This window comes from Xiphophorus couchianus, chromosome 3 (genome assembly GCF_001444195.1).
Source record: "Xiphophorus couchianus chromosome 3, X_couchianus-1.0, whole genome shotgun sequence".
Taxonomy (NCBI): domain Eukaryota; kingdom Metazoa; phylum Chordata; class Actinopteri; order Cyprinodontiformes; family Poeciliidae; genus Xiphophorus; species Xiphophorus couchianus.
Window position 1 is genome coordinate 632,812 of NC_040230.1, and position 10,603 is coordinate 643,414.

Below are 10,603 nucleotides of genomic sequence, written 5' to 3' on the forward strand. Positions count from 1 at the left end.
CGTCTGTTAGCCTTTAAAACTTCGTCCTTCGTTTTAAACTGAACTGTTGGAGAAGAAAAGAAACAAAGAGGTGACATGAAGAGGTTCGCAAGACCAAGCTTTTATTTTGGTAGTCCACTTCTGATTTTCAGCTAGTATACAAGCTAAATATTTAGCTAAATATATTCTAAATAAACAGCTCAAACCGAATTAACATGTTGCTAAACAGTTAGCTTGTTATAACGAAATGATAAAAATATGAGTTTAAAAATGAACTGAGAATAAATAACCCAGATTATCGACACAGAACGGCTCAACGTGATGCAGTGAGACTTTAATTGAAAAGATGCAACAACTTACAGGATGTGGTTTGAAAAACCTAGAAAACAACAGGAGTCGTGCGATCTGTGTGACGCCTGTTCCTGCGGTTCTCCTCGGACCGAGCCAGAAACGAACAGAACAATAAGGCACTTTGGAGAACAAGCTAAACAATGTTAGCTAGCAGGGCGTTCAGGTCCCACAGCATGACACCTCCGCTGCAGAAACACGCTAAATAAATCCTGTAAACAGTGGAGTTTGGCCTGGAACCAGAATCAGGCCTGGATGGTTGGATAAACGGTTGGATGAACGGTTGGATGCTCTGCTGTAAACAGGCTCAGCTAGGGCCTAATCTCTGACAAACTGATAGATTTCTTCTGAATCCAGGCAAAACATCCAGGCAGAAATATAAAAGAGTGAAAAACGATCATCAAAAATCAACCATAACAAAACACTGAAGTCAGAAATATTAAAAGTTTCAACTATAGAAATACAAAATCTTAAATATTCAGCTGAAATATGTTTTCTCCAGTGATTCAAACGAGTGCTTCAGATGGAAAAATAAAAGAATAAAACCTGGCAGAGCATCATAATAAAGAGAAATAAAACTGGCAGCGGTGGGCACACTTCAGCTAATGCGCTAACAGTGGAGCTGACGTTTAGCGTAGCGCTTTAGCCAACTTTAAAAACATTTAGCTTGCTTAGCTTTGCCTAAATTAGGTTTTCCTGATACATTCTAAAGCGCTGATTTACTTAGCTGTTTGGTTCAAATAATTTTCATTTTGGATGAAACATTTCATATTCTTCCAGAATATTTTTTATCACAACAATCTGAAACCAGGAACTCCTCACGTTTTCCACCCATGATGCAGTGCACCTAATAACCTGATGCATGCTGTACCCAGAATGCATTGCAGTTCAAAAGTAAATAGTTAAAATCTCCTGATGCTATATTTTTCTAAATTAGCAAGAGTGTTAGCAAAACTCAGTAATTATAAAACTCACGAGTGAAAGAATCACTTCCTTTAGCGCAAAAAGGTTTCTCTCTGCAGAGTGTGACATGGTTGAAGTTAGCACGTTAGCATTAGCTTCTGCTAAGTACTGTGATGTATCGCTTTAGCTTTAGCAAAACAAATGTTTGTTTAGCGCTTTAGTGTTAGCGCAGCTGACATTTTAGCTAGCAGTGCCCACCACTGAGCTTTGACATTTCCATCTGCTCCAAATGCAAAATAAGAGCCCAGATTAGCAGCAAAGCAGCGACGCTACAGCTTCAACATGGTGGCCCATCACTGAAGCGTCTACAAGGTGAAGAAGAGCTAGCTTTAGCAAGCAGCGTGTGAAGCTAGGCAGTTGATCAGACAGAAAACCTGAGCTGAACTCAGAGACATGCAGCAGCTGATTCATTTCTAAAGATTGTCTGAGAAGAAAACTCCATGCAGCCTCCAGGTCCAGGTCGATTCGCCAGCTTCTGTACGGTTAGACGGGAAGATGGCCGCCCGCCGCAGAGGGCTGCTGCCGTCACTCGCTGAGTCAGCGCCGTGAGAGTAAAATCAACAGTCTGTTGGTTCAGTGTCCAGAGATGTGAAACATTCAGACTGAACAGGTTTAGATGTGAATCCTTCATTTGGTGCCAGAGGAAACGGAAACATCAATCAGGCAGGAATGTTTCTGTTCATGTTTTCATCTGGTTCCGGTTCTGGTTCTGGAGGAGGGACTTATGAAATGTTTTGGATTCAGGGAGCAGAGAGGATTAAAAACCAAAGTTTAGCTTTGCTGATGTTTGTTCATGTTAGAGGATCAAACTAGGAAACTGATTTTATTTGGAAGAACGGCCATCTTTAAAAGACTGAACTGCAGCTAGCGTAGATCAAACACCTTCACTGCAAAAATGCATTTTTTTTACAAAATAACATTAAAATGTCCCCAGAGTTTTTAATCAATTAACTAAAGTGACTCCAAGCTGAAGGAAAGTTTGTTTTTACTCATTTATAATGTGATATAATGCACAGTATGTACTCACTATACTAGCATTACCCTAACATGTTAGCTGAAGCTAACTTAGCTCAAGCTAAAATTACAGAGAAGCAGATTTTGGCACAGATTTTACCAGACAGTTTATAAATATTTATTTAAAAAATCAATAAATGTTTAAAGTCTTAATTTTTTAAAAAAAGAACTGATGAGCTAAAGCTAGTTAGCTTCCATTCAGGAAGCCTCTATGTAGTGTTAGCGTCTATGCTAACTTAGCTAAAACATGATCAAATTTAGGCTTTTAACCAGAACTAAAAATTAACAGAGGGATTTTCTGTTCATCTATAATAATTACAATAGATTTACAGATTTAATATGTTGAAAGTTAATTTTACTTTTTTATTTTTTAAATGGCTTCAAAGGTAAGCTAACGATATCCTGTTAGCTTCCCCTGCAGCAGTAACGTTTCTATTAAATTATTTTCACAGATTAATGTAACAACCAGCTAGTTAATAATGCAGGAGAATAATTATAAAGTCTGTAAAATAATTAGAAAACTGATTTTTTCCTCAGTTTTTTTTTTTTTTTTGCTTTCTTAGATTAAAAGATTTAAGGCCTTCAAATGTTTGTGTAAAAAACTCAATAAAACTGATATCAGGTTTGGAGAAATAATGAATTAGATTTTTATCTAAGTCCATTTCTCTTTCTGAACTTTAGTTAGAATTTTAGAGGACAATTTGTTACAGAATTTAATTAATTATTAGCAGAATATTAAAGTCTAATGTTTGATGGAAGGAAAGTTGCTTGATTGATGAAGCAATTTATCAAGTTTTTCATCCCAAAGTAAAATCATTTTTAAATCATTTCTTTAGTTTACAGTTTTTCATTTTATCAGGTTTTTGTATTTTGTGGTTTTTATTGAGAGTAAAATCTGGGTTTGTGTCGTGCATCAATGCTGACAGATTAATCACAGAAAATCACAGATTAATAAAAACATGCAGAACCATCAGAGGCTTCAGTTTGTGCTTCAGCATCTTTAAATCCGCTTCAGCTTTTCGTTTCTCTGCTCAGCCAATATAACAAACATGCAGGTTTTATTTTGAGCGTTTTGTCTCCCTCTGTGCTTCGGCCATTTTCTGATCCATGCAACATCTGGTGCTTTATAATATTTCAGGTTTATTGTAAATAAGTGTGTGCTTGTTTTAAATACTTTATCAGTGCAGAGATGTCCATGTGATCCTCTACATGAACAGGCTGCCGGTTCTGCTGCCGGTTCTGCTGTCTTTGGTTCTGTTTGACGGTTTTTTGTTAATTCAGTGAAAAGCACCAAAAATCGACACAAAACGTGACGAAGGTCAACGGAACGATTCAGGAAAATTACCAACAGAAACGATCCTTTAGATTTATTCATCGGTTTGCTTCTTAATTTGGTCTGAAGTCATGATTTGCTGCACACTGCCGGCCAGCAGCCTGAAAAGTGCCATCCTGAGGTCCAAACTGGGAGGTTTTTATGAAAACATGAAGCTGAAACAGAAAACGTGACGCGGATCAGCTGCCGGACCGGACTGAACTCAGGTAAAATGATCTGGTCCGTCTGGTCCGGTCCGCTCGCCGGTTTTGGTCCAGATTCTGTTTTTCATCCAATCAGGGTCGATGAGCGGGTTGTTGCCGGGCAGAAAAGTGGAGCAGGACGCAGCCGTCGGCCATTTTCAGGATGAGTCACTTTTACTCCTGTTCACCTGCAGCAGGAAGGAGAGAAAAGCATGATGGGTAAAAACAACGCAGACAGAAAACGCAGGCGAGTCGGATGGGTTTCTGTTAAACCACCAGAGGTCACCGTGGGGTCACCGTTGGCTCAGAGGTAAACAGAACAACTTCTATGTTCACTGATCTATGCTGTCTGACCGATCCGTTAAAATGAGACAGAAAACAAGAAAAAACTCGTTAGAATCACGACAAACTTTTTACGATAATTACATGTGAAACGTTCAGATTACGACTTCTGAAAATCAGCCGATCTGCTGCGTCCGGGTTCCTCCATCTTGGTTCTAGAGAGGCCTGACCTTTGACCTTTCCCATGTCAGGCTGCTGTCTTCCCGCTCTGGTGTTGAGCTAACTCACACAAACTGACCAATGAGAGGAGAGGACGTACCAGCTGCCGGGCCGCAGGCGACGCTGTACGATGTCCACAGATTGACGACCATCAGGAACGTCGCAATCAACCCGAAAACCTGCAACCAGACAGCAGGTGGCGCCGTCAGCCGCTGACACGCAGCGGGAGGAAACAGGAAGTCCCTTCTGGACCTGAGTTATTCTGCCGTTGTTTAACCAGAGCGACTCACCGACGCCACCACCAGGGAGGAAACGGCGCCACATTTCACCGCAGCGATGATGGAGGCGATGAAGATCAGGACGGACCCGACAGAGTAGTGAAAGAACTCCTAAACACAGAAACTCTGGTCATTCCTTTATATAAAACCTTTAAATCGTGACACAGAATCAACCTGCAAACATTTTCTGATGAAATCAGATCAGAACCATCTGAAGTAAAGATTTAAACCGGATTTATTCGTTAAGCTCAGAGTTTAGTTCAGGTTCACGTCTGAGCACAGCTGGAATATTTCGCCAGACTGGAAATGATTAATCTGGATTATTATCGATGCTAATCAGACGCGCTGCAAACGTGAAAACTGCTGCAAAAACATGAATGGAACTCAAAACACCAAAAACAAACGCAACAGAAAAATGCTGCAGGAAGTGGAAGAAAAGATGCTGTAAAACTGCAGCAGGGATAAGAGCAGAAAACCTCCAGGCCACTAGGGGGCGTCTGGAGTCGCAATGTAGCTATACAAAGCTGTATTTCAAAAGACATGAAGTACAGCAAACCTTTTCTTTCTCCTGGTCATCCCGTCTTTACGGAGGTCTGGTCTCTGATGTGGCGTTCGGCTCCCCCTGGTGGCCTGGAGGATTTCTGTCTGCAGAGTTTTAAACTCACTGTTTTGGTCTTTGTTGTATTTTCTTCGGCTTCTGGTGTCTGTAGAGGTCTGCACCTTTCCTCTGTTTTTTCTGTTTTGCATCATTCATGTGTTTGCTCCAGACTCCCCCTAGTGGTCTGGAGGACTTGGATGTTTTGTACTTGCTGTTGTTTTTGCGCTTTGTAGCATTTTTCTGTTGCTTTTGTTTTTATTGTGTTAGTGAGTTTGCATCATTTGTGTGTTTGCCGCGTGTTTAACTGCCTGCCACCGCAGGAAATAGAAGAAAACATCAGCAGTCCTCCAGACCTCTAGGGGGAGTCGGAACCAGACGCTCAGTAAAGACGGGACTTTAAAGGTTTGCTATACTTCATGATTTTTATGATATTATAGAAAAGCAGCATGCCAATATTACTGACTCTAGACTTCCCCTACTGCTGGGGTGTCAAACTCAAATCCACAGTGGAACAAAATTTTAAATTGAACAAAGCCGAGGGCCAAGGTTGGACAAATGAATCTTTTAATATGGACCTAAACAAGTTTTGATTTAACAATAAATATTGAACAAGCAAGGCTTATATAACTTAAAAGTGCAGGCCTGCAAAATTGAGTTGCTAATAATACCGTATTTTCCGCATTATAAGGAGCACCTTCAATGAATGGCCTATTTTAAAACTTTTTTCATATATAAGGCGCATAGAATAGCCGCTACAGTAGAGGCTGCGGTTACGTTATGCATCCATTAGATGGAGCTGCGCTAAAGGGAATGTCGACAAAATAGTCAGATAGGTCAGTCAAACTTTATTAATAGATTACAAACCAGCGTTCTGAAACTCCGTTCATTCCCAAAATGAACAGCTGTTGCTTCCTCCACTTCCGCACCATTGATTGTTCATGTTAAATTCTCTCTCTGCTGCTCTATGGGCTCTTTGCACCTCAGCTTAATGATGAACATGGAGCCGAAGCCCCGACAATAAGCTGGAGAAAGGTTTTAACATGTTCGCCTCGTTATACACAGATATGAAGGTGAGTTTTACTTTCTTTAAACTTTGTGGCTAACATTAGCTTTAGCTTATGCCGGACATTTTTCTTGTAAAAATGTGCTATCTAAGTATCTAAACATTTTTCATCCATTCTAACAGACAATGTTTTTACCTTGTGTTCAAGTATATTAGGTGGTTTATTGTCGTTAGTGTCAGAGACCAAGTAACGGGGATTTTACGGTTCAGGCTTTTTGCTTCTGCAGCCTGAGGAACAACAAGCCCATAGCTTAACAGTAGAGCAGCTCTGGTGTCGGAGTTCTAGTTCAGCTGACTGTTCAGGTTCAGAGTTGTTGCTTTTAGAAAAATATGGCCGTGTTCCTTAAGGTCTCCGTGTTACTTAGTTTTATTAGTTTAGCATGTTTCTTGTGAAGCAGGACGGTGTTTCCAGCAGTGTGTTCAGGCGGGTCAGTAGCTCGGCTGTCTGGTTCTGGTCTGCTCTCTGGTTCCCATAAACTCTTTCAGGCTGAATACAGAAGTGATTCCATGGAAATAACACAGGAGGCTCCTTTACCTTCTGCTTTAGGCTGAAGAAGTTGATCCGGAGTGAAGTGAAGGCTGTAAACTTTGCTGTGCTGCGTTAGCTTTAGCTGGTAGCTACGAATATTTACAAGCCACCGTCTTCTTAATTCAGGACCGTTTGAAAATCCATGAAAACTTAAAAGCCCATTATATTAGGAAGACAACAATGTTCATAGTATTGTTTTATTTGTGTCTGAAATAAGACTTTGTCTTTTCTAGCTGTCATGGTAACTCAAAGCAGAAACAAGAGAGACGCATTTGCGCATGCGGTTGTGACGTCAGCGCGGCAGGTGCAAAGAGCCCATTACCGTGTTCTACTGTGTGACTGATCGCCTTGAGCTTAAACTCTGCAAGCGTGTCTATTAATAGGAGCCATTTTGGGGTCTTTACACAAAACCCAGCCTGCACCGCTGGCTGCATCGGCGGCTGCTTTCCCCCATTTCTTCTTCTACGGGGAAAATGAAGTTGGCGGCTGCTTACCGTAGTTGCCAGACCTGTTGTGGCTCAATATTGGTCCATATATCAGGCGCACCGGATTATAAGGCTCACTGTCGGCTTTTGAGAAAATTGAAGGTTTTTAGGTGCGCCTTATAGTGCGGAAAATACGGTAATAATAAAACATATAAATGGCATATTAAATAAAATGTAAATAAAAATTGAAAGCCTCCTTTCTGAGGTAAATGTCAAAATTAGCTTCGTACACAGACTAATAAATTTGAAAATAAAATAACATAATAACTATGAATAAACCATTCAGGCCTTGGAGTAACAAGAAAAGGTGCATAGAAAACGTATTTATTGCTCATTTTGCGACACACTGATCTACTCTGATGCAGCCAAGCCAGATACCTGGCATCTTTTCTTGGATGCCAGTTCATCAATGTTGGGGCTCAGAGTTTGAGCTGAGGAAACCTTCATTATCGAACAAAGGTGTTCGTCAGTCAGACGTCTCCTGTGAGACGTTTTCATCATCTTCACTGAGGAGAAAAGTTGCTCACATACATATGTAAACAGATATTCTGTCTCCCACCTGTCCAGAAAAGTTCTATTTTCTGTCTTTCTTTTTGCCATTTTTTGGTAGGGTAACACAGTGACGGCTGTAGTTTGAGGTCACAGTGTGGTTTGGGGGAGAGGCCCGGGGATGCGGGGTGCGCCGGGGCTTTCACCCAAGGAGTGCGCAAGAAGACGGATCACCACCTTCCTAATACATCCATGTCCGCTACCATAAGTGCTACTGACACAGAGGAGGAGGCGTGTCTGCCTCTGTCCTGATTGACGCGCCAAAAAACAGCAGAGCATTATGGGATTTGTAGTATAAGCAGTGAGTGCGGCGTCACAGCGTTGCCACCGTATAATACCAGTGGGCCGGCTCTAATATTAATTTGAAATTGCCTCGTCGGGCCAAATATAATTACACTGCGGGCCAAATTTGGCCCGCGGGCCAGAGTTTGACACCTATGCCCTAGTGGATGGGAGGTGGACTGTTGTTTTGTGGAGTCAGTTTTATTCTTGTGGTTTTAGAGCAACTCTGACGAGGCGTTCCAGTCACTGGTGGACATGAATCCACGCAGACGTTTAGAAAGTCACTTTTTAATATTTAGAGACTAGAATGAATCCTGAAACTGAAACCTGGTCCAGCTGGTGTTTCCTGCGTCTGAACAGGAAACACCAGCGTCAGGCTGCTTTTCAACCGAACAGCGGCCTGACGCGCCACACCACTTCCTGTCGCTAACCCCGAGGTCTGATGGGAGCAGAAGGAGCATCTCACCGCCAGCGGCCAGTTGATGCAGGGCATCTTCACCTGCAGCCTGCACAGGTGCATGAGGAAGAAGATGAGGAAGGCCACCAGGAACCAGAGCACCACCACCTCGAAGAACTGGAAGGCGTACCAGCTGGGCCAGCCGCGGGCCAGCCGGACGCACAGGAAGGCGACAAGCAGCGACAGCTGGAGGCAAAACACGGTCCGTTAGCGTTAGCACCAGAACCAGAACGGGCCGAGCAGAACCGCAGAACCTCAGACACACACAGGCTGAACCACAAACCAGAGAAACCAGCAAAACCACACAGAGACCAGAACGGGTCGGTTCTGAAGAAAACCTGTTCCAAACGACCAGAAAGACAATAAATGAACAGGAAACATGAAACAAACACTGAAAAAAGAAAATAGGAGAAATAAAACGGAAATAAATAACATTAAAGTCAAAATAAAATAAAAAATAACCAAAAATAATCAGCTGACTGCATGTGTAACAAGCTGCTAGCATTAGCATCATTTGTAATTATCTTATTAATTTTAACCTTACAGCAAACTAAAGAATGGATTCTGAAGCAGAGTGGTGTTTAAATGAGCTGTATTGTTTTAACTATAAGAGAAACTAATAAACACTACATTTACTGTAAAACATGACATCTTCTATTTTCCAAGCTGTGGCAGAAATCAGATTATTTGTGTGTAACCAGCATGTAATAGTATTTAGTTTGTATTATTTGACTGCGCAGAGGGAATGTGGGAGCCTGAAGCAAACCGATTTCACAAGAAAACTCTTAAACTTTGGAGAAACTATCATGAAAAACTAATTTAAAACATCCTCAAAAGATGAATTATGTAATACACAGAAATAACTTGCTGGTTGCTATGGGGGCACAGGGGGCTTCCTGAACCCGGGGCCCTGCTTTCTACAGCTCTGTCCATGTTTGGGTCAAGAAAACAATAAAGTTTCGGCTCCAATTAAACATTTTAAACAGATGAATTCATCAGAAACACAGCGGCCGGCTTCCCCGGCTAACGGTACCGGTACCGGGCTGAGGCTCGATCCTCCCCGCCAGCCCTCCCCGCGGCGCGGCGCGGCGGCTCTCACCAGCTGGCCGATCTTCAGCAGTCCCGGGATGGTCCGGCTGTATCCCAGGTTGAGGCCGCCGTCCCCGGAGGACCTGCCGCCGGAGGGCGTGCTGCTGATGGCGGTGAGGGACATGGCGGCGGCTGGCGGCTCCAGCGGAGGAAATGACCGCTTTTAGCGAAGTTTAACCGCAGGGAGCGGAGCGTCGATGGGAGCGGACCGTCTTCTCCTCCGCAGGTAAGCTAGCGCAGATACACCCGGACACTTCCGGGAGGACTTTCACAATAAAATCCAAGAGCTTCATGTCTTCTGTTTCTGTTATGGGCTAAATATGGCCGGTACAATAACAAGTTATGCTGGATGACAAATCGTCCAAGAAGTTATTCAGATAAAATTGTTTTTCAACCATTTTTAACTAACATCGTGGTAATAGCATACCACATTAAATTCGAATGAACATTTAACACTGGAAGACATTTTAAATATCCAAAGTAAATAAAACAACAGAAACAACAAATAAAAGGAATTATGAAGTTTCTGTGAACAAAAGTGTACTTCAAAAAAGGTTTAGTTGAGACCAAACCTGAAGACTTTTATGATCCAGTTTTTGGTAGAAAACTGGATGATAAAAACCTAAAATGGCCGCCGCGCCAGCTTCCTGAAAACAGAGAGGAAGACGAAGAATCCCGAGACTAAAAGTAGATCTTAGTGACGTCGTTTCAAAATGTTGGAGACAGGAGCTTCAGTGATCCTCAGTCTGAAGCAGGAAGTAGACTGACAGGAAGTAGACGGGGCTCTGCCAGCAGCAGGTTCTGATCTGTGATGCTGAGAGGAAATCCATTAAATTTCATCATCACTCACTTTATTAATTTGGTGTAGATTGTATGAATGGTTGTATTTTTTGTAACGTGTTTTAAAGGTGCAGTTTGTCACAGCTGCTGCCATCTAGTGGTTGAAGGGAAAG

The 10,603-nt window shown here is 42.2% G+C and overlaps 1 protein-coding gene across 1 annotated transcript; it reads right to left on the reverse strand.

The window, feature by feature from the left end:
* Positions 1-292: 292 nt before the first annotated feature.
* On the reverse strand, positions 293-10,305 carry cmtm7 (CKLF-like MARVEL transmembrane domain containing 7). Its single transcript, XM_028013065.1, has 5 exons — positions 9,661-10,305; positions 8,571-8,747; positions 4,611-4,709; positions 4,421-4,499; positions 293-4,007 (listed from the first exon to the last, which is right to left on the reverse strand). Exons 1-5 carry the CDS (start codon positions 9,772-9,774, stop codon positions 3,994-3,996), a joined length of 483 nt encoding a protein of 160 aa, XP_027868866.1. The 5' UTR covers positions 9,775-10,305; the 3' UTR covers positions 293-3,993.
* Positions 10,306-10,603: the final 298 nt, after the last annotated feature.

Bases quoted from the DNA above. Each gene is read 5' to 3' on its own strand.
- cmtm7 (XM_028013065.1), bottom strand. From the start codon at position 9,774: ATGTCCCTCACCGCCATCAGCAGCACGCCCTCCGGCGGCAGGTCCTCC. The intron at 8,748-9,660 runs GTGAGAGCCGCC...TTTTGCCTCCAG, and splicing joins TGCTGAAGATCGGCCAGCTG to CTGTCGCTGCTTGTCGCCTT. The intron at 4,710-8,570 runs GTGAGATGCTCC...TTCTGTGTTTAG, and splicing joins GCATCAACTGGCCGCTGGCG to GAGTTCTTTCACTACTCTGT.